The 23767-nt window shown below is 41.8% G+C and overlaps 1 protein-coding gene across 2 annotated transcripts in view; it reads right to left on the bottom strand.

The window, feature by feature from the left end:
• SAMD12 (sterile alpha motif domain containing 12) overlaps positions 1 to 23767 on the bottom strand; it is a 499855-nt gene that overhangs the window by 235741 nt on the left and 240347 nt on the right. For both annotated transcript variants that reach the window (XM_070477229.1, XM_070477228.1), the window contains exon 4: positions 16157 to 16297. In XM_070477229.1, the coding sequence (XP_070333330.1) occupies positions 16157 to 16297 (141 nt within the window). The remainder of the gene's footprint in view (positions 1 to 16156; positions 16298 to 23767) is intronic.

Raw genomic sequence — 23767 nt, 5'->3', positions numbered from 1 at the left:
ATTTCAATTAAATCAATTAAAATGGCAACTAGCAATCAATTTAAATTTCACATCATTGATCTAATAAGATTAAGATTACTCAGGATATTTGAGGGACATCAGGAAATGCTGGGTTGGCATCTCTGCTTCATTATGATGTCAAGTTGGGAGATGAACAAATTTGATTTCTTCATGCTCCCAAATCTCAGGTATGCAAGAAACAGCCCAGCAAAACGACACCCTCCCATTCCTAGCAGCCCTAAATCATGGAAAATGGGGGATGGAGATAAGCCAGGTGTGATAAGCAAGCTATTAAGAAAAATCTTTTATTTGAACAGCCTCAAGCATTAATGTTTAAAAGTGCATTGGCACTGAGAGTTTTTTATAAAAGAAAAATAACTGCATCTTTGAAAGAAGAGATACTTCTCAGCAGGCAGGTAGGTTGGAAAGAAAGGGCATTGGTTTGGAGACAACTAGTTATCTTACCCACTGGGGTGATTAATTTTACGTGTCAGCTTGACTGAGCCACAGGGTGCTCAGATATTTGTCAAATGTTATTTTGAGTGTGTCTGTGAGGGTGTTTTGGATGAGATTAACATTTGAATAGGTAGAGGAATAAAGCAGATTGCTCTCTCCAGTGTGGGTGGGCCTCAACCAATCAGTCAAAGACTTGCACAGAACAAAAAGGTTCATCCCCCCCTCAAGTAAAAGCAAGCCCGTCCTGCCTGACTTGTCTTGAGCTGGGAGACTGGGTCGTTACCCTGCCTTTGCACTTGAACTGTAACACTGGCCCTTCTTGGGTTTTCAGCCTGCCAATATTTGGACTGGAACTACACCACTGGCTGTCCTGGGTCCCCAGCTTTCTAACTATGGATCTTGGCCCCCATAATCATGAGAGCTAATTTTTAATGGACACTCAGTTAATCAATTCACCCCCCTTTTCTCTCTCTTTCCCTGCCTATGCATGTATCTCCTATTGCTTCTGTTTCTCTGAAGAACCCTTGCATCTGCTAGTTTTGACTGTATAGCACTGCAGCTCTCTGGGCCTCAGTTTCTTTATCTGTAATATGGGTTTCATGATATCTATCTTGCAAAGTTATTGTATGGATTAAACATGGGATTTAAAATGCCAAATGTGCAAATAGGTGCACAATCAGCATTAGCTCCAGACTTGCCCTTTGTAATAACATTGGTAACCTGTGCCTTTGAAATAAAAACAACATCCAGTGGTCATATTAAGTATTCATGATTTTGAAAATGACTGCCAAGTGATGAAACCTCCCTGGTTTCCAATATGAACACCTGAAGTGTTCTTGCTGGAGGTGAAACACGTACTTTTCTTTGTCTTTTCCTCTCTTATAGCTTTACTGGAGGTCCTACCACTATAGCTTTGCCCTGAGACCTGTCACATGCAGGAGATAGTGGAGGTGCTCGGTAAATTACCTTCTGTCTTGCCCTGCAGAACTGACTGCCCAGGAGAGTTTGTTTCATTTCTCCTAGGGAATAGAGGATGTGGGATTGCAGTGGTGTTGTCTCCTGAGAACTGTGGAGAAAGGGCCGCTTGGATCTTGGGGACCTCACCTACAAGGCTGCGTGATCTGTTAGATGGGCTCCATTCCATGTGGCTTTTAAGGTGAGATACCCTCCTGCACTCCAAGGGCTGATGCCTCTCTCTGAGTTCACCTGGGTATGACGAGCAGACTCATTAAGCCCAAAGGGAGGTTTACTCTGATGCTACAGGAGAGAGGAGTGCTTGGAGCACTCTGTGTGCTGAATCTACACAGTGCTTGGCAGTGGCCCCAACCTTTCATAAGTGTCAGAGACATATGGGGGTGAAGCTGTCTAAAATACTAACACCCAGGCTGCAGAGCCTGACTTGACAGTTTCAGGGTAAGGTCTAGAAATCTACATTTAGAAGAAGCCTGCCCAGATATTTCTGCAACAGGGAGGTCATGGATTTGGGGGAGCAGACTGAGGTGCAGAAGAGAGAATGATGCTACTGAATCCTCTCATCCACTGGTTCTTGATCTACATCCCAGGTAGCCTAGTCTCTTGAGCTGCTTTTTAAAAAAATAGTATTTATTTGGTTATGCTGGGCTGTAGTTGCAGCACACGGGATCTTTGATCTTTGTTACAGCATGTGGGACCTTTAATTGTGGCATGCAAACTGTTGGTTATGGGATGTGGGATCTACTTCCTTGACCAGGGACCCTCTGCACTGGGAGCACAGAGTCTTAGCCACTGGACTACTGGGGAAGTCTCTAGTCTCTCGAGTTGATTCCTCTTCACCCCCACTGCCACCACCCTCACTCAGGATGTCATCATCTCCTGCAGAGATCAATGCAACAGCTTCCTGACTGGATGTCTGGCCCCCTGTCTTGTCCTTCTCCAGTGCCTCTTCTCATCTTTTGATATACAGATCTGATCAGCATAGTCTCCAGTCTAAAACCCTTCAGTGTCTCCTCATTGTCTCTATATTCCTTCAGTTCAGTTCAGTTGCTCAGTCATGTCTGACTCTTTGCGACCCCGTGGACTGCAGCATGCCAGGCTTCCCTGTCCATCACCAATTCCCGGAGCTTACTCAAATTCATGTCCATTGAATCGGTGATGCCATACGACCATCTCATCCTCTGTCATCCCTTCTCCTCCTGCCTTCAATCTTTCCCAGAATCAGTTGCCTTTTCCAATGAATCAGTTCTTTGCATCAGGTGGCCAAAGTATTGGAGTTCCAGCTTCAGCATCAGTCCTTCCAATGAATGTTCATGACTGATTTCCTTTAAGATTGATGGGCTTGATCTCTTTGCAGTCCAAGGGACTCGCAAGAGCCTTGAGAGTCCCTTGGAACTTTAGGGGACTTGGAAATTCCTCAAGGGGAGCAAACAAACAGGCATTCACATTCATTCCTGGGTCCCTTTTCAGCCTCCCTTTCCCTCACTCCCCACCTCTAGTCATACTAGCCTTCCTTATGTTCCTGGAATGCACCAAGCTTTCTCTTCAACATTGACCTTAGAACAGGCTATTCCCTCTCCCTGAGACATCTTCCCAAATCCCATTTGCCCTAGTGAATTCCTCTTCCTCTTTTAGATCTCAGCTTCTTGAAGGAGGTTTTCCTGATCTATCAGAGTCAGGGAATTCCCTCCCCAAAATGTAACCGACATCCCCTTTCACATCAATTGTTGTGTAACTATGATTCTTTCTTTGATGAGTGTCTTCCTTATTAAAACACAAAAATCCATGTATGGGAGAACCATGTCTATCGTGTCTACTGAATTTCACCAACACTCAGTAAAGGCGGACACAGAGCAGACACTTGGTAGTAAATCTATGATTTGTTAGTAAATAAACTCTCCAAAGTTCTTATCATCTTAGTACTTTTATATTTGCTTGATGATTAAAGAGAAAATAAGCACCCTCTGCTAACTATAGCATCTAGTTCAGTTCAGAGGTCACTTACTCTGGGAACCTTTCCTGATACATTCCTTCTAAATCAGACGACCTTCCTATAAGATCCTAGAATTCTACATTTACCTTTGTTACTCCTCATATCTATTTTGCTTGACTTCAAGCAAATGTCATTCAAAAATGTCATATTCATCCCTGTATCCCTAACACATAGATAAACTGCTGGGTGCATGGTAGGGTCTCAATACACTTTTTTTAGATGAATTACTAAGTGATTGTATCACTGCTACAGTAAAGGGATAAACAAACAAGAAAGGGATACAAAGAATGGAGGGGCTATTTCAGAGAAGAACAAAAGATTTTAATTCTTGGCTGGGGCACAAGGCTGGGCCATTCACAGTACATGTATGTATGTGGGGCCTTCTAGAACCAGCATGTAGAAACTCGGATGTGAGGAGAATCTGGAACGTCTACACTGTGTAGAACTTAACTCCAGGCACTAAGAATGGGTTGCCCCAAAGAAAAAAGCCACTGAAAAAGTCACATATCATATATAATACTAGGGGCAGAAATCCTAAAGCATTTAGATGGCATATTTTCTCTATTTCTTCTTAAAAAAATCCAACACGGCTCCATGTATCCTTGCCAATGGCTTTGATTTTCTCTTATCAGGTCCACATGCCATTGTCCTACTCAACTGCCTTTCTAAAAACCAACATGAGAGTTGAATACCATAGAGCTCAGACTTTAGGATCCAGCCTTCCCCCAAAGAAATGGACCAATGTCAGTTGTGGAAAACCCACATATCATCTTCATTGCAATATCAGTCACTGAAGATTCTTCAAACCACGAGGTGACATAACAGTGAAATCTCATGGCCATTTGAATTGTCCAAACAAGAACCACCAACTATATTTTAATTTCATTTAGAACATTTAATGCAAAAGGGGTCAATGGCAAAGAATTTCAAGGTTGATGATTTCTGCAGAGGCAGACATGAAGCATTTGGAGTCTGTGGGGGTTTCCTAATGGGAACTCTTTACCACGCAAAAGATACCATAAGACACGGAGTTGTGGAGAAGTAATGACAAGAATAATTCCTGGCACAATATGTCCATATTAGAAAGACATGTGAACACTTCCACCATATACTAGTTAGAGGGGCCATCGGGATACTCAGAACAAGCAGATATTTTTCAGCCACGAAGACTACAACAGACTAGAATCAAGGGTCCATTTCAAGCTTCAAACAAAACACTTTCTTGAATGAACTGGCCATAATGAACTTCAGAATGAAAATGAAACGGAGTGGACACTAGCTAGGATGCACTTGTCACAATGCTAACTCCTACCGATGAGAGCTTAATGATCCCCCAAAGAAGTCTGTGTTTAGGAAACTAAACATAAAGCTCATACCAAGGAGAAATTCTCTGAAGGCACGAAGACCTGATAGAATTAGAAATATTCCTAATTGCAAACTATGTGAAACTGGGTGTGAAGATCCCAAAACATGTTGAAGGTAAAGCCCAAGAAGGTAGCAGGTTGAAGAAAGGCTGTCTTTGGAGACAGCTGGGAAAGGGCATGCTGTTGGTAGGGCATGATCAAATAACACTGAATGAACAGGAGGTAACGGAAGACTCCAGTGGGACAAAAGAATAATTCTCACACAATCCTATCACACTACTCATTCCAATGTCCTCACCTGCTATGAGCCCCTGGAGAATTAGCTGGGTTTTATGAGAAAGGGTTCATTCTATGGTCAGTTGAGTGTCACTGGGGAGAACACTGAAGACTTGAAAATACGAGGTAAAACAACTCAGTGTACATGGTGGTGGGGGGCGGCTTATGTATTTAAGAGCCCTCACCAAAAGTATATACGTTTAAGAACCACAGCCACTGTCACTGTACTAATCAAATCAATACAACGAGAGCAAAAGGAACACAATTTGGGGCAATTTTGCCCATGGATAATGCAAAATGGCTATGTAGCAACTCTCTTTTATTACAAACCCATTTAAAAAATGATACTGTATTCACTGTTTTGAGAAGATGACATTGGAAATGAAATAAGAGCTGGTAACTAAGGAGAAAAGGGCAACAATTATGCTTAAATCAGCAAAACACATTTAAACAGAGGATTCACGCTCTGTGAGACACTCTGCTGGGAGACAGGAGAGCACAGCAAAATCAGATGATAACTGAGGTGGCCCATGATCTGCAGGGGAGACAAAGAGACCCCACACCCCGGTGCCTGAGGTCACGCTTCTGCTCCTGCCTCACGCCAGCTCATGTCCATCTGTCAAAACTTTCATCCTTTAAGATTGAGCTCTTCTCCCTGTATTTCTTCTCAAGGTTATTAATGCCTTATTCATGTCATCACCTAAGTGAAGAAGATTGAGAGTCACCTGTACTGCTCCTGTCCCCTCCCCACTCACATGTAATCAGTGAGCAAACCCTCTGAATTCTGTTTGTAAAATGGCTTTCCAGTCAGTCCCTGCCTCACCCCCGTCCCTGTCACTGTGTTAAATCACCTCCCTTTGGCCCCTTTCCAGGCCATTAGAATAACCTGCTAGTTATGATTTGCTCTCTAGTCTCTGCCCTGCCCCTTTCATTCTCCTTTAATTAACTTCCAACTTCTATTGACAGAGTTACACCTTCAGCAAATCTCCCTTTACCCCCTATTCCCAGATGAGGTTATGTCCCAGTTCTGTGCCATTACCGCACATCTATGCATCTCTGCCACGGCACACATAACTGATCCTTATGACTAGACTGGGTGCTCCTTTTACCCCTAGTGTCCACCACAGAGCCTGTTGCTCCTTGGAAGAACAGGATGGGAGAACAAAGAGATATTCAACAGACACTGTGTAATGAACAGATTATTAGTATGAACAATGTGCTTAGAGATGAAGAGGATGGAGTGACTGGTTCTGCCTGAGAGATAAGGTAAGGCTTCTCAGAAGAGGTGATGTCTCATCCTGGCTTGGTCCTTTTTATTATACCGTATTCATAACAACTTGGTAAAATAGATTCTATCCCCATTTTTACAAGTAACTTGCCCAAAGTTAATACACCTATGAAATGCTTTAGAATGGATTTCTATAGAATATTAAAGAGTTTGGATTTTATTCCTTAGGCAACTGGGAGTCATCAAAAAAAAATTTTTTTTTAGGAGGGAAATAATGTTGTCAGATATATATTTAAATTAACTCTGGCAACCGAAGTTGGAAGTTAAAGGAGAATAAACGGGGCAGGGCAGAGACTAGAGAGCAAAATCATAACTAGTAGGTTATTCTAATAGCCTGGGAAGGAGCCAAAGGGAGGTGATTTAACACAGCGACAAAGATGGGGGTGAGGCAGGAACTGACTAGAAATTCATTTTACAAACAGAATTCAGAGGGTTTGCTCACTGATTACATGTGAGTGGCGAGGGTACAGGAGGAGTACAGGTGATTCTAAGCCTTCTTCACTTAGGTGATGGCGTGAATAAGGCATTAATAACCTTGAGAAGAAATACAGGGAGGAGAACTGGATGGAGACCTGGCGAGAAAGACAATGGGGTGGACTTTGGATATTTTAAATTTGAGATGTCAGTGGACTCCTCATCAGAGGTTCACAAGTCTTAAGGATATTAATGTAAGGAACTGAAGCTTCATAGAGGTCTAAGATGTATTTGAAAGTAACTTTGAAATAGACGATGGTTACAGCAATGGGAGTGGGCAAGGCTCTCTAGACAGCAGGCAAAACGAGAAGAACCAAGAGGACCTACCTCCAGGGGGCATCAACATTTGGGGGGCGGTAGAGGAAGGTGGCAAGCCCCCCACCTGAGAAGGATCCATTAGAAACCAAAGGGGAGAACCAAGGGGGTCAGTGCCATGCTCATGGAAGAGATGAGCACTAAGGAGGAAAAACTTAATGCTATCCAACGATGATACAGAAGAGCCCATTATGAGGAGACCTGACATGTGAGCATCAGGTTTATAACACCAGTGACACAGCTGAAATTAGACATGGAGAAGCCTGGAAATTAAAGAGTATAAACTGAGAGATACTAGAAAGAGCCACCAAACATAGCTCATGTACACATAACAAGGAATCTGACTGGCTCACATTTTCTCTTCTCTATTACTGGATTTTATTCCTTAGTAAAGAGGCAAAGGAAGCTTTTCTCAGGGACAACTGGGGAAAACCATACCCTACTGCCTGCACAGAGATGCTAGAATTTTTAAATTGAATTAATAAGTGAACTGTAAACACATTTGACCTAAACCTACCTTGAGACAATTTATTAGAAACTCCCAGGAAAGCAGGCCCTCTTATGGTAATAGTGGCTCCAGGAAGTGCTAGGGAGGACATCTGCAGAGATGCAGTGACTTTCAGAAAACCTCCAATATTTTATATGTGTTAAAGTCAGTCTCTACTGCTGTTGTTCTGGTTTTATTATCCTAAGAATACTGGCCTATCAGTTCTTACCAAGTTAAACGTGTTGTAGGCAACCCAGCAATCTCACTTCTAGGTACTTCTCTAATGAATGAAAACTAATGTTTATACAAAAACCTGTATGTGCACGCTTCTATTTATCCTTTTTAAAGGTTTTATCTTGATGTGGACTGTTTTTAAAGTCTTTATTGAATGTGTTACAACATTACTTCCGCTGGTATGTTTTGGTTTTCTGCACTGCAAGGCAGATGGGATCTTAGTTCCCCGACCAGGGATCGAACCCACACCCTCTGCCTTAGAAGGTGAACTCTTAACCACTGGACTGCCAGAGAAGTCACTGTGAATGCTTTTAGTAGTGTTATTAGTATTTGCCCCAATTGGAAACAATCTAGATGTCCTTCAACTGGGGGATGGATAAATAACTGTGGTATGTCCATCCAACTCAATGCTAAAAAGTGAGCCTGAATGAACAAGTGACACACACCCTCAGCTCTGGTAAGGTTCAGTGTATTATAGCAAGTGGAAGAAGCCAGACTTTATGAGTCCCATGATATGACATTCTGGAAAGGGCAAAACTAAGAACAGAAAACCTGTCAGTGGCTTCCAGACGCTGGAGGTAATGAGAAGTGCTGACGACATAGGGATAGCAGGGAGAGTATTTTCTGGAGTTAGAAAACTGTTGTATTTTGACTGTGGTGGTGGTTGTTATACAACCATATGCATTCACTAAAACTTGCAGAACTGTACATTAAAAATGGTGTTTTTACTGTATGTAAATTATACCTTATTAGAAACAATGAGAAAAAAGAACACCAGCCTGGGAATTAAGAGAACTGGGATCTAGTTTCAGTTTTGCCACTGACTAGCTGGGTAACCAAAGACCATTCTCTACCCCTCTTTGGGTCTTGGTGCCCAAAATTCTAAAATGAGATTGGAAATTTTCTCAAAAAGTCTACTGATGTGCTCTACAAAGACTCCTTTCTTTAAGCAAGGTGGTGGACCAGATGGCCTATTCCAATTCAGATGGCCTACTTTAGTTGCTAAAGTATCGTTGTGGGGGTGACTGGACTAAAATACTCAGTCTGTACACATGGTTCTGAAAAGTCTTCTTGGCTTAGGGAGCAGTGTTTCTAATTTGTGTTGTTCCATAAGATGGAGCTTTGGGCAAGTCCATCTGGTCATGTAATTCTCAACTAAAATTTGACACATATATTTTTGACAATGTGGAAAAAGCCCTTTGGGAAACACTAATGTTTAATGAGCTATAACTGGCCTTGGTAAACAATCATACTCTTATTTTTTTTTTTTTTCATTTTGCAGGCACTAATTAAAAAGGCCTTTGAAGACTGGCAGCATTTACTGTCTTCATTTGCCTTATCCTCCAGCTGGAGCATTGCTTTCTACTGCTTAAATTTACCCAACCTTCACAGTTACTGTTACATTTTTATACTATCCATGTATTTGCAGCCAAGAAAGACACTGGAAAGGGCACTGCAGGAGTGGTTCCGTACTACAATGTTCTGGGGTTGAGGGAAGCAATTACAGCTCCAAGGGGGAAGATATTACGAATAAAACAGTAATCTTGATTATGATGTTAAAAGTTTACACTTTTGACCTTGTGAAGCAAGGGTCTACAAACTATGAACTAGAAACTGTGCTTGTAAATAAAGTTTTATTGGTGCACTACTCTGCCCCATTCACTTCAGACTGTCTGTGGTTGCTCTCCCATGATGGGTGGGGGAGGGGGGTTTACAACAGACATTCTGTGGCCTGTAAAGACTAATATACTTACTATCTAGCTCTTCACAGAATAAGTCTGCCAACCCACTTTCATAGACTACCACCATGAACTGTGCTATATAGTTTTCACATAAACTCTCATACAATCCTCATACCATTGCTGTGAAATAGGAATAACTCACTGGACAGATCAGAGGTGATACTGTGTAATGGATACAGTTTGCTGTGAAGTCAGACAGACCTGTACTAGGCTTTTTGCTAGCTGTCCGATACTGTATCTATTATTTATATTCTCTGACCTCAGTTTCCCCATAAGTAAATTGAAGCTAACAACAATACTAATTATGCTAGGGTAAATGTCAAGGGTTGATGTGACAATTAGCACATTGCTTTGCATATACTAAATATTTAAAACTCATCAGCTATATGAAAAACAGTTTTTAGTATCCCTGGGTGTTTTTCTTCCTAGAAATATCCTGTAATAAAGAGCTAAGGATGCCCCCCATAAGTTTGATTAGGGATTAATTTGGTGGATCCCAGAATAATTTGCACCACTCTGTGTATTACATAAAGCACCTTTTTTTCCCTTGTCTCTCATGAATCGAGCAGAAGGAAAGTATAATCATGTTATTTCCTGCTCTGTACTGCATTTCACAAAAGACAGCTGCAGGTGCCCTGACATGGCTGAGTTTCCAGTAGGAACATGGAAGCAAGCAAGACCATCAGATAAACAGCCTGGCCACTCCAACAGACAGGACACAGAAGACCAAAAGGCTGCAGGAGGGAAGGAAGCACCTCAAAGGCAATTCGTGAAGCGTTCCATATTTAAAAAAAAAAAAAAGGCACCAAAGGGAACAAGAGTAAAGCAGGGCCAAAATGTCAGGTAGTTACAGGGCCATTGTGAGTAAAGCCAGGGCAATTAGAGACCAGCATTTTAGCTGAAAGATGGTTTTGGCTTTAGATAATGAGCTGCTTCAGGAATTTTTGTCACAATTCATTGACAGCGCCCATAAATGGATGTATTTACTATGAGTCCATCATACACATTTTTAAAGCACCTTTCAGTTTTTGTCTTTGGTCAGCATCCAGAAGAGAGACAGCAAGAAAAAGGAGGGTAGAAACTTCATCTCTCTTGTGTTCAGATAACCTACAGTGACAGGCCGGAGCTCTCCTGGTCTATTTATGACAATTTTGGCCATATCACTGTCATGGGGCTGCTGGTGGCTAAGTGACAATGACTGGTGTAGAAGAAAAGTTTAAGACAAATTTTAAAACATCAGTTAAAAGTTAGAAAATTAGCCTTAATTATCTATTAGTTTACTTCCTCTAGAAACACGGTAGAATGAGCTTTCAGATGGATGTATCTAATTTGGAGGTCTGATTACAAACTGAAGTAACTGATTTGTGTATAATTTCTACATCCAAAGGATATTGCTTCCTTGAGAGGAAATCTTTAGAGTCCATTCATTTGTTTCATTTTGGAGTTGATTTCCAAATTTGTGGCAAGTTCTTTTGAATGCCTTTAGTGGGGTAACACTTCATCCTTAGAGAATTGGGTTCCTCTTTAGAAATGGCAGTCCAATATTTAGCTTTAGATCTTGTAAATAAAGTGGGTAATCAAGCATGGAGAAACATGGTGGGTCCAAGATAAAGCTTGGAAAAAACAAATAACCCAATTATAAAATAAGTAAAGGATCTATAATAGATGTTTACCCAGAGAAGATACACAAATGGCCAGTAAGCACTTGAAAAGGTGTTCAATATCATTGACTGGTAGGGAAATACAAATCAATATCACAGTGACATTCCACTTTACACATATTAGAATGGTTTATAATAAAAAAGACATACAATAATAAGTGTTGGCAACTATGTGGAGAAACTGAGACCCTCATAGACTGCTGTGGGAATATAAAAGGGTAGAGCTTGCTCTGGAAAACAGTCTGGCAACTCCCGTAATGGTTACACATGGAGTTACCTTATGACTCTTAAAATCCCAAGCCCAGGTATATACCCAAGAGAAATGAAAACAGGTCCATACAAAATATTGTACAAGAATGTTCAAAACAATATTATAGAAAATATGCAAGATTGATAAACAATCCAAGTGTCCAACTGATGAATGAATAAATAAATCAAATGTGGTACATTCATACGATGAAATACAATTTGGCAATAAAAAAAAATGAAATACTGACACATGCTTACAACATGAGTGAACCTTAGGAACATTATTCTAAGTGAAAGTAGCCAATTGCAAAAGACCACGTATTGAATCATTCCATTCATAGGCAAGGTCTAGAATAGGCAAATGAAAAGTAGATTAATGGTTTTTAAAAGCTGGTGGCTGGGGAGCGTTGGGAAGAAATGGGGAATGACTGTTAGTGGGTATTGGGTTTCTTTCTGGGGTGATGAAAATGTTTCAAAATTAATTGTGGTGATGGGTATACAACTCTGTGACTATACTAAAAAATCATTGAATTTACAGTTTAAGTAACTACTTAAACTGTATATTCTGTGAATTTACATCTCAATAAAGGATTGTATAAAAATAAAGCTTTGATATAAATTAAGGAGGTTGATTTAATTTTGTGGCTTCTATTACTGACCGCTAACTCTGTGCTGTACTTACTGTCACACTGCACTGAGTGACGTATATATTTGAGCTCATTTAATTCTCATAACACCCTATGAGGTGAGTAGATTTACTGAGCTCACTTTTCAGAGATCAGGAAATTGGAACACAGACAGACCATGAAATAACACACCAGTAAGTGTTGGGGCCAAGATTTAAAATTCAGGCCTGTGTGATGCTACAATTCACGCTTTCTCCTTGTTTCTTTTTAAATATTTTATTCTTTAAACAGTTAATATGAACATATTTCAAGACACAAAATGATTTAAAAAGCATAAGTCCTCTATCTCCCTTCTTCCCCGTCCCACAGTTAAGAGTCTGTATTAGTTTCTCTTGTATCATTTCCTTATGTACATAAAGCACGTATGCATAGTTCTCCCTCTTTCATTTGCAAAGGCAGCATCCTCTCCACCTTGTTCTGCACCTTGCTTTTTCTACTTCATTCAGCATCTCCAGATCCTTCCATATTATTAGTTCTCATCCTCATGTTTATAACTTCTGAGTACACAACATTGCCCGGATGTACCACAACTTATTTATCTGGCCTCCTAATGGTGGACACTCAGGTTCTTCCTAAACTTTTGCTACTCAGTTAAAGCTTATGTTTTGAAATTGCCTTCCAAAGCATGAAGGAAACACAGAAGAAACTTAATCAGTTGTGAATTAAGTCCCCATCCTCACAAACTGGCTCCTTTGAAGGCAACAATCCTCATTTAAATGTGTTAGCAGGAAAATAGTTCTTAAAAACAGAAATGAATTGCATTACACTAGAATCATAGTCCCATGTGAGCTGAGAAAGACAGTGTATCTCTAGAGACTGGAGAGGTGAGTTACACTCTTTCAGGGGCAAGTGCAGGGATATCCCCAAATGAAGGAACGTTCTAAGACATCTGTTTATACCTATCTAGCATATTATTTCCAGTGATGAATATTTTCAGAGATGAGGGATCAAATATTCAATACTGAATCACATTATCACTTGCCTGGTATATTTTTATATAAGTTAAGTCACTCAGTTCACCTGGGTGGAATGGAGTTACAATTCTAATTATAGCAAACCTAGACCCAAAATGTTTTAAGGCAACTCTAGCTGATTTGAGAGTCATAAAATGACTTGTCAATTTCTGTTTTCCTTTTTTTTTTTTTTTTAAGAAATCATCCTTTCAATAAGGTATGGATTTTCAAAGGCCATCTGACATAAAATGAGTTTGGACATTAACATGGAAAGGACAAGCAATAAAAAAAGTAATAGTGCAGACAAAATATCCAACAGCTAGAGAACATGATCTCTTCTTCTAAAGGGAATGGAATGAAAGAATTCTAAAGGCACTGCTTTTCAAAGTGAAAGAAAATGACAACAACTGAATCGAAAAGGCTGAACTTTGCATTACCTTCCCAGAACACAAACATATATTTAGCTTAATAGAGTTGAGTACTATCTCAGGAAAAATCTTATATATTATGAATCTAGGGCAATGAAAGCTGTAGAAAATGATTTTGCAAAGCAAACACACGACAGACTGTCAGTAGCAGAGGCAAAAAAAAAAAAAAAAGTCCAAAGGCACACGTGATGAGTTCAGGTCTCATTCTACGTATCACCACAGGAGGAAAACAACAGGGCAGAGGAAACTCCAGATGCTAAACAGAACCGGGCAGGATGACACCTGTGACTGAAGTTTAAATGATGTGAGTATGTTTCCTGATTATAAATTTAATACGGATTTATACTTGAAGATTTGAAAAATTTAGAAAAATAAAAAGAAAACAAAATCACCCACAGTGTTACTCCCCATGGAGAATCATTATCAAAATACTGGCTAAGCCATTTTCAACTCTTTTCCTATGTGCATATAAAAATATGTTTTTATAAAACTGGGCTCATATTGTAAATGAAATTTTATATGTGACCTTTCCCACTTCTTCCTATTACTTTGAGTACTTTCCCATGTTGTCATATATTCCTTGAAGATATAATTCCAGTGACTACATTATATTGTATCTTCTCAATTTACATAGAATTATCTGGTTCTCCCTGTATTGCTGAACTTCTAGGTTGTTTTTAATTTCTCAGTTTTATACCTAGCACTGCAATGGATATTCCTGTGATAAATCTTTGAATCTCTCTGTACTTCTTAAGAGAAACTTAAAAGTATATCACTAAGTTGGATTCACATTTAAGTCACTTAGTGTACCTGTTAACTATAAATTTACCATTGAAAGTCTCTGGAGACCAAAGCAGATAATGTACACCAAAAAAACCAATTTATTTCCATATCACTTGAAGTCTGTATCTATCTTTCTAGAACGGTCATCTTTCAGACAGTACTTTACTTCCTCTAGGCAAACAGACTATTACTGGGTTAATCTAAATGCAATAACACGAAACTTGGCTGACCCAGATTTCTTTCAATATCAGTATGCATGCAATTACAATATTCTACAGATTGAAAAATACCCAAGGCTCTCAAAAATACATATTTTATCATCCTTTCATCCAAAATGGTATACAATGAGCATTAAAATAAAACAGGGTTATAGCTGACAGCAGTTGATAGCAACCAGGTCTTACCTAGACATATAACTTACATATAGTGTGCCTTAAAGTTTTCTTCAAGATTCAACTTTATTCTGTCACTTCCAATTACAGGGCTTTTAAACGTTTTCAACAAATTGAATTATTAATGATTCTTCTTTAGAACTATATGGTTGCAATATTCCAATTTTAAATTCTCCATAGTCTATTTAAAATTTTATTCTATTTGCTTTTCGAGATGATAAATAGGGTTTGCAAAATTCCTAGAAAGTGTGTGTATACATACATATGTATGTACATATATATGTGTTGTTGTTGTTTAGTTGCTAACTCATGTCTGAGTCTTTTGGGACCCCCATGGTCTGTAGCCTGTCAGGTTCCTCTGTCCTTAGGATTTCCCAGGCAAGAATACTGGAGTAGGTTTGCCATTTCCTTCTCCAGGGGATCTTCCCGACCCAGGGATGGAAACTGCATCTCCTGCACTGGCAGGCATATTCTTTACCACTGAGCCACCTGGGAAGTCCCCACATGTATATATACACACATATATATTGATATATATATACACGCACATGGACAGAGACATACCTCTAAAATGTTTTTCTCCCATTAGTCAGTGAAAAGCGAAGTAAAGCAAAACACAATAAAAATCCCACTTATATCATGGCCGTATGAACCACAGTATCACTCAAATTCCAAGAATACTGGAGTAGGTTTGCCATTTCCTTCTCCAGGGGATCTTCCCGACCCAGGGATGGAAACTGCATCTCCTGCACTGGCAGGCATATTCTTTACCACTGAGCCACCTGGGAAGTCCCCACATGTATATATACATATATATTGATATATATATACATGCACATGGACAGAGACATACCTCTAAAATGTTTTTCTCCCATTAGTCAGTGAAAAGCGAAGTAAAGCAAAACACAATAAAAATCCCACTTATATCATGGCCGTATGAACCACAGTATCACTCAAATTCCAAGGCCCCTGCAGAAAGGCTAGTTAGACTAAAATAGCTGGGCTGCCCTGGACAGTCGTGCAAGCTGCACACTGTGCAACTCTAGGGGTGCACCGGCATCCTGATCTATGTTACAGGTACTCTCTGGGACTTGTGCAGTGTACAACCTCTATAGCTGGATGTGAAGGATGACCTTGAAATTAGTTCAGATAATTGTTTATCCATTAATCATCTGTACCTCCTTCCCCCTAGTGAGCTATAAAAAAGAGAAGTTTTAGGAGGGAAGTGACCTTTAAATCTATATATTTAAAAAAAAAAATGAAAGAAATTCTGCCAAAAAAACCCCTCCAAAACTCCAAAACAAAACAATCCAGTTTTTGCCCCGCTCCCTTCTGCCCTGATGGTAAGGGTTTCTTTCCTCCCGCCTCCCCTCACATCCACCCACTAGGCAGCCGCAGGGTACCTTGCGTGAGTAACTGTAGGTTTCTGACTTCTTCGCGCACCTTCAGCTGGAGCACCTGTTGCAAGATGAGCTGCCGGAGGTTCTCCTGGGCGATCCCCATTCGCTCAAGCTTTTTGTCTGTAAGTCTCAGCAGGGCTCGCCCTGCAGGGTTTCAAGAAATAAAAGGAAAAGCAAATGAACAACGCTGGAAAAGGATTTCCGTCTTCCTCTGGGCTGACCTTGCCCTAACAGTAGTCTCCATCTAAACACAGACACTTTAGAATAGAGGGGCCTCCTTTGTGCCCGCTGACAGGAATGGAAAGGCAGAATGAAAAAAAAAAAATCCACAAGTTTAAAAAAGCACTTCCATTTTCATCTAGTATTGGCAATCCCTGACTGACCCACGCATTGAGTTAAATAGAACAGCAACATTTTAACCTGGGTATTTGGGTCATGGATTGCAGGTTTCCATAGAAACAGTGCTCTCTGTTGGGTGATGGGTTCTGAGGCTCGCCTATAGGAACCCGTGTCACTGATGAGCAGCCTGAAGAGTTAGATGCTCTAACCGTGGTTATAGGGAAACTCCGGCAATGATTAGCCTGGTTACAATAATGTTTCTGTGATACATGCATCTTATGTTCCAGGTTCATGGCAAGCATCCACCTCCCGTGCTGCACCCCTGATGCTGGGCTGGAGTTCCGTCTTTGGCTGGTGGGACCTATGCTACTGTTGTTTTAGTCACTAAGTCCTGTCCAACGCTTTTGCGAACCCGTGGACTGAAGCTTGCCAGGCTCCTCCGTCCACGACATTTCCCCAATATTGGAGCAGGTTGCTATTTCCTTCCCCAGGGGATCTTTCCGATCTAGGGATCAAACTTGCATCTCCAGTATTGACAGGTGGAATTTTTACCACTGAGCCACCAGGGGAGCCTGGGGGACGTATGCCTCAGCTTAATCACTGGTCTAAGGCGAGGGTCCAGCAGGGCTGAGCGTGGGCATCAAAACACTACAAAACAAGGAGCCTCGGGTGTGAGTGCCCCCAGGAAAGACACCCTGGGCCCTGGGTAGGCTGGCATAGAGTTGGTTAGGGTAAGTCACTCAGTCGTGTCTGACTCTTTGAGACCCCATGGACTGTAGCCCACTGGCTCCTCTGTCCATGGAATTCTCCAGGCAAGAATACTAGAGTAGGTAGCCATTCTTTTCTCCAGGGGATCTTCCCAACCCAGGGATTGAACCCAGGTCTTCTGTGTTGCAGGTGGACTCTTTGCCACCTGAGCCACCAGGGCAGCCTGGCGTAGATTCCTTTCAATCCCTTTCTTTTCCTGCTGTGGGGGTAGGGTCCTGCATGCTTCCCTTGCTACTGTGATTTCTATCAAATTCTCCAACTCTCTCCACACTCTGCCTGCCCTGGAATAAGCACACCTCCCTTTGAAGAGTTCAGTGTAAGAAATAAAGGGAATGATTATTGCTAAATGCCACAGCACCCCCCTATACTCCTCCAGCACCCCCAGGCACCAGACTTGCAGGTCTTTTTTCACTTTAACTGATGATAGCAGACACAGTCCACCACTGATTAAAGGTAAGTCTCTGGGCACACTTTCCTATACCCTTCAGGAACTAAATTCTCTACCTCCTTGAAAAAGAAATTCAACAGCCCAAAGGTGGGGTTAACGGGCATTTTTTTCAGGAACAGGGAAACCTAAGTGTCTTCTGAGTAGAGACAGGTGAATGGGGAGAAACAGTTAGGAGCAACCTGTGCTGTTCATGCCTCTCTTTACCTTACTTTAATCTTCGCCAAATGCATCAGTCAGGGTGTGTTAGGTTCCATGCTGCAGAAACAAGTAGGCCCAAAATATCAGTGGCTACAATGACGTTTATTTCCTGCTTATTCTCATATCAATTGCAAGTCCATCTATTTTGAAAACTGCTGATCACTGTATCAGAGGGGAAAGAGATGTGCTGGAAGGTCTCAGAGCAACAATGAGATGCTCAGCCTAGAGTTACTGACAAATCTTTGGCCAGAAGTAATCACAGGAACTTTCCCACCCACCAAGGGTCCACACGTGAACTGGCTTCCATCATGTGCCAGGTAGAAGTGGGGGGAAGAGATACATTTGATGGGGAGAACTGATGAGAACCACACCAGTATTGATTTGACTCCGGGTGGCTGCCTGGCAAGGAAGTGAGTGCAGGAGGTTGTGGAGGTGGGTGGTGATCTGAAGCCTCAATAAAATCTGTACGAGGAAGAGGAAAGAGAGGTGGGGGAATGGGAACCTGAGGAAGCTTAGCAAGAGCGTGCAGGTCATGGTAGCCATGAAAAAGGAGGCAAGGGACACACACACACACTCTCAAGTAATTGTGTCTGTCTGCGGTAATAGGCAGAATGATGCCCTTTCGGCCAAAGAGGTCCACGTCCTCATCTCTGGGACCTGTGAGTTTGTTACCTTATATGACAAAAGGGACACTGCAAATGTGATTCCATTAAGGATCTTGAGATGGTAGAGTATCTGACATTATCCATGTGGGTCCAATCTAATCATGTGGGTCCTTATAAGTGAAAGAGGGAGACAGGAGCCAGAGAGGGGAGAGACATGATAACAGAAGCAGACGCCGGGGTGATGTGGCCACGAGCCAAAGAACTGAGCTTCTACATGGTGGAAAAGGCAAAGGAATGGATTCTTTCCCACACCCTCCAGAAGGAACATGGCTCCACCTTGATTTCTGCCCCCAAGGACACATTTTAGACTTCTAATCCCTACAACTCTAAGATAATAAATTTGTGTCATTTTAAGTCACTAAGTCTGCAGTAATTTTTTACAGTAGCAATTGGCCTTGTGACTGGAACTCAACATGTTTTTGAGAAATCAACTCATGGCTTTAGATTTCCTTTCCAACTCCTTTCTTAATTTCTGGGCACTGGTGTAGTTCAAGGTGGAGAGCTAAGCAGTGGTAAGTCTAAGTCCCAGGCTTCTAGGACAGCCCTGCCTTCAAATAGTCTACTATCAGATCTTGGTCTTGAAATTTCATTCAGAAAACACATAATGGGACTTGTGTGGCTAACTGGCCTCCAAATAGCAGGAATCTAGCGCTTTATACAAGTCTTCAACTCGACAATGAATATTGCATTTTTTTAGGCAAACTAGGGGACCGTCCTGGTTGTCCAGTGGTTAAGACTCCACTTTCCAACACAGGGAGCTTGGGTTCGATTCCTGATCGGGAAACTAAGACACCACATGCTACCCAGTGCAGAGGGGGGCACCCCCAACCAGAAAAAAAGGCTGGTTAAAAAATGAAACACAATTCAGATTATCCAAATCCCTTCCACCAGCAGATTGTAGATATCATCTCCCTTTCTGTTCCTCATTATTTGGGCTGTGGTTTCACAAGCTGGAACATTCTGCTGAGGTGTTGATAGGGCAAATAAGAACTTCGGTCCTGAGAGGTTGGCTGGTCCATCATTAGTGCTAGTCAGTCAGAGGGAGGGTTTTATTCCAGTGTGCATGGCCCGATTTCTTTACAAACAAACAAACAAAGATGCTCTCATCTAAGAACTCCCAACTTCAACCTTTTCATGAATGCATCTGACATATCAAAGTGTGGATACAGAAGCCCAATCAGAATGTTATCCCATCAGCTCCGAATGGGTAAATTACAAAACTCTTATAATAGTCTGTGCATTTCACACTATGTGATATGAACAATTATACCTGTCAACATTTCACCTCTTACATGCTTGGCTGTTCAAGTTGTTCTATCAAACCCTGAGACCATAGGTGTTTTTGCTGTTGTTATTTTTTATTGTTTCCAATGATAGAAAGGAAAATTTCCTAATTCTTACTACTATACCTTCGTTGTGCTTTATCTTCCTTTGTAAGAAAATAAAAGTCTTAGACTATAGGAGAGAGATTAGGGGAAATTATATAAGAGAATTTCCTGATAAAATATATTCTGGAAAAGATCATGATATGTACACCAAGGAATTTAGGAACAAAATCTGACTTCCTGCCATCCCTGGATGGTTTTTACGGAACCATTCAAGTCTGTGGTTCCAAAAACTCTTGACAAGCATTAGATATTTTACAGGAGCAAATGCCTGGGCAGCCTCCTCACCAAACACCTCCTGCTGACCACAAAATACAGTGTCTAAACAAGAGTGAGTCAGGGGAGTGATAAGGAGTCAACAATCATCAATTCTATCTCTTTTTTTGGGGCAATTTATATTGTTACTTTTTGTTGCTTATCATAAAAATCCAACTGTTAATTTAACAAACATTTTTGAGCACTGACTGTATCCTTGTGACTTTGCTATTCACTCTGGGGATACTGAGGAACAAGACAGTCAGGGTCACTCCTGGAGCTTTCAGACCGATATGCAAGGCAGATGACGATCAATGTTTACAGGTGCGTCAATGTTCCGAAAGGGCAAATATGAGCGCCCAGACTGGGTGAGCTAATCTAGTCTGGGTATCAGGGAGCCGTCAGTGAGTAGGGTATATTTAACCTGGACTTAGGGAGTAAGTAATAAGAGTAAGTAAATCAGACCAAGACCACTGGATAAAGCCAAGATTTTTTAAAGAGTCCAATAACCACGTAGATGGGCTTCCCTGGTGGCTCAGTGGTAAAGACTCTGCCTGCCAAGCAGGAGACGCGGGTTTGATCCCTGGGTCAGGAAAATCCCCTGGAGAAGGAAATGGCAGCCCACGGAAATCCCACGGACAGAGGGTCTTGGAGGGATACAGTCCATGGAGTCGCGAAGAGTCGGACATGACTTGGTGACTAAACAGCATCCAGATGAATGAGGAGGCTGCTATTACAGACAGAAATCAGAGGAGTGCTATGATGACTTTTATAGTCCTGCCGTTTCTCACAGTGTCGTGACTGACCACCTGGCTCTGTGGTCAACTGCCTACACATGGAGGAATCAAGGAGAGAGAAGTCTTCTGAGGACCTCCTTGGTGGTCCAGTGGCTAAGACTCTGCATTCTCAATGCACGGGGCCTGGGTTTGATCCTAGGTCAGGCGGGGAACTAGACCCCATATGCCACAACTAAGACCTGTCACATCCAAATAAATAAATAAATATATTTTTTAAAGGGCAGGCGGGGGAGGAGAGAAAAGTCAATCCAATTTCAAAAAGGAAGCATCACCTAAATTTTGATACTCCAACTGGTTCCAAATGGCATTTTGGTGATCCAGGCTGTTGAGCCTTTCACAGACTCATAGACTGGAGTTGGAAGAAACTTAAAGGCTTTCATATTGATCATTCTCATGCCTTTTACTTCTTTCCTTTATGAAGTAGTTACTGAGCACCATCATATGCCTGACCCTACTCTGGGTATTGGAGCTGTAGGGAAGAAAAGTATCTTCTGACTTAGAGGAGCTTACCACTCCTATGGGAGGAAGACAACGCACCTAAACCAATATATGAGGGTAGACAGGGCCCCCTACTGGAAGGATGGTGCTATTGCAGTTAAGGTGGTAAGAAACAGGTCTCTCTCAAGAGGTGATCCTGGAACATACAGAAGTGTCAAGGAAAATTGAGAAATGTCAGGAAGGTTGGCGTCAGGGCAGGGAAGGCAAGAAAAGTGAACCTAGGAAATGAGGTCCAAAAGGGAAGGCAAGGGCCAGATCACACAGGGCCTTCCAGGCTTTGGTGAGGTCTCCTGATTTTATTCTCAACGGGGACAGTTTTGAGTAAGGGATGAACTGGGCATAATCTCATATATGCAAAGATTCCCTCTGGTCACTCTGTGGGCAATGAACTGGGAGTGGGGAGTAAGTAAGGAGCAATGGTAAGAGCCAGCACACCACCAGGGCAGTCAAAACAGGAAGCGGGGATGCATTACTCTAGGGTGGAGGTAAGGGCATAGTAAGAAGTAGTAGAATTCTAGGGACGTCCTCGGTGGCCCAGCGGTTAAGACTTTACCTCCTGATGTAAGGGGTGCAAGTTCAATCCCTGGTTGGGGAGCTAATATCTCACAAGCTTCGTGGCCAGAAAAATCAAAACATTAAGACAGAAGCAATATTGTAATGAATTCAACAAAGACTTTTAAAAATGATTTAAAAATTAATTTTAAAAAGCAGTAGAATTTTGAGTTACGATATCTACAAGTGGGGTGTGAAAGAACAGCAGACATCAAAGATGAATTCAGGCTTCAACCTGAGTCACCAATGGCTGGGGGCACCATTTCAGGGCAGGAAGTTGAGTCACTGATCCCAGAAAGGATGTCCTAGAGGGAGGAAATCATGGTAGTATTAGTGCTATTTTATTATTATTATTTTTGGGGGAGCACTTGGGATTTAGAGAAGTGATGAAAAGTATAGAATTAAACAAAAGAGGACAGTTAAAATTTTCTTTCCTGCCCACAATGTTTTCAGTTGTTCAATACTCTCCTCAATCCCAAAGCACTAAGGTGACTGGGGTCAGGTGAGCTCACACACATTCTAGTGGAGTTTAGAGAAATCAGAGGGACCTCTTATGAGCCAAGGTCTGTACTGCTGAACCCTAACAGTGGTCTCGGGTGCTAAAACTGTTTCCCAGAACCCCTTGCAGAAGTTCCAGCCAGGGAACATTCCGAGAGGAAGTTCACCCAGCAGAAACGTGGGTCTGCTGCTCTGCTAGTAATCTTGGAAAATCAGAATTTTGCCCCAACTGAAGCGTAAGCATTACACAGAAGCTGTAATGTGTGTGGGCTAACACAGTGCCAGCTCCACAAGAATAAGAATCTTTCCCGTCAGGCTCTCCACTGTCACATGTGTCCCACTGCTGCCCACGTGCTGGTACATAGTAACGACCGAGATGTATTTATCGAACCATGTACTCAGAGTCACTAAATGCATGTGGTCTTCTTTACTCATATACTGCTGATCTCAAGGTTGTTAAACTAGCGCCTTTTCTGCGGCAAGAGTCATTGTTGGACATCAACAATGAGAAACTGAATGTAATAGAGGGACGGGGTGGCATTTTATTGGGGTCGAACATAGAAACACCTGCCAAATTGAAAGGCATAGAGAACTTGGGAATATATGACCACTTCACCTTCCTACAGGCTTGAACGTGAAAGTGTTAGTGGCTCAGTCGTGTCTGACTCTTTGTGACCCCCTGGACTGTAGCCCACCAGGCTCCTCTGTCCATGGATTTCTCCAAGCAAGAATACTGGAGTGGGTAGCCATTCCCTTCTCCAGGGAATCCCGACCCAGGGATCGAACCTGGGTCTCCTGCATTGCAGGCAGATTCTTTACTATCTGAGCCAGCAGGGAAGCCCTCCTAGAGGCTTCACAGAAGACAAGTGCCTTTTTCTGCTTTTGAACAAGCACCAAGTGAGACTACAAGCTTTGCTGAGCAGATGGTGAGCAAGAACGGGAAATTGACAATAGACTTGGGGAGTGGTGTCCTAGTTTCCCATAGTTGCCCTAACACATGACAAATACAGGGTTCCAAACAATAGAAATCCACTCCTCATAGTTTAGAAGCCAGAGTTTAACTTTGGTGTCACTGGGCTGAAATCAAGATGTTAGCGGGACCAAACCCCGCTTTGGAGGCTGTAGGGGAGGATTCCTTCTTTGATGCTTCTAGCTTCTGCTGGCAGTCAGGGTCACTTTGCTTGTGGCCACATTGTTCTAATCTCTGCCTC

Source organism: Odocoileus virginianus, chromosome 15 (genome assembly GCF_023699985.2).
Source record: "Odocoileus virginianus isolate 20LAN1187 ecotype Illinois chromosome 15, Ovbor_1.2, whole genome shotgun sequence".
Lineage (NCBI taxonomy): Eukaryota > Metazoa > Chordata > Mammalia > Artiodactyla > Cervidae > Odocoileus > Odocoileus virginianus.
This window is presented reverse-complemented; position numbering and strand designations above follow the sequence as displayed.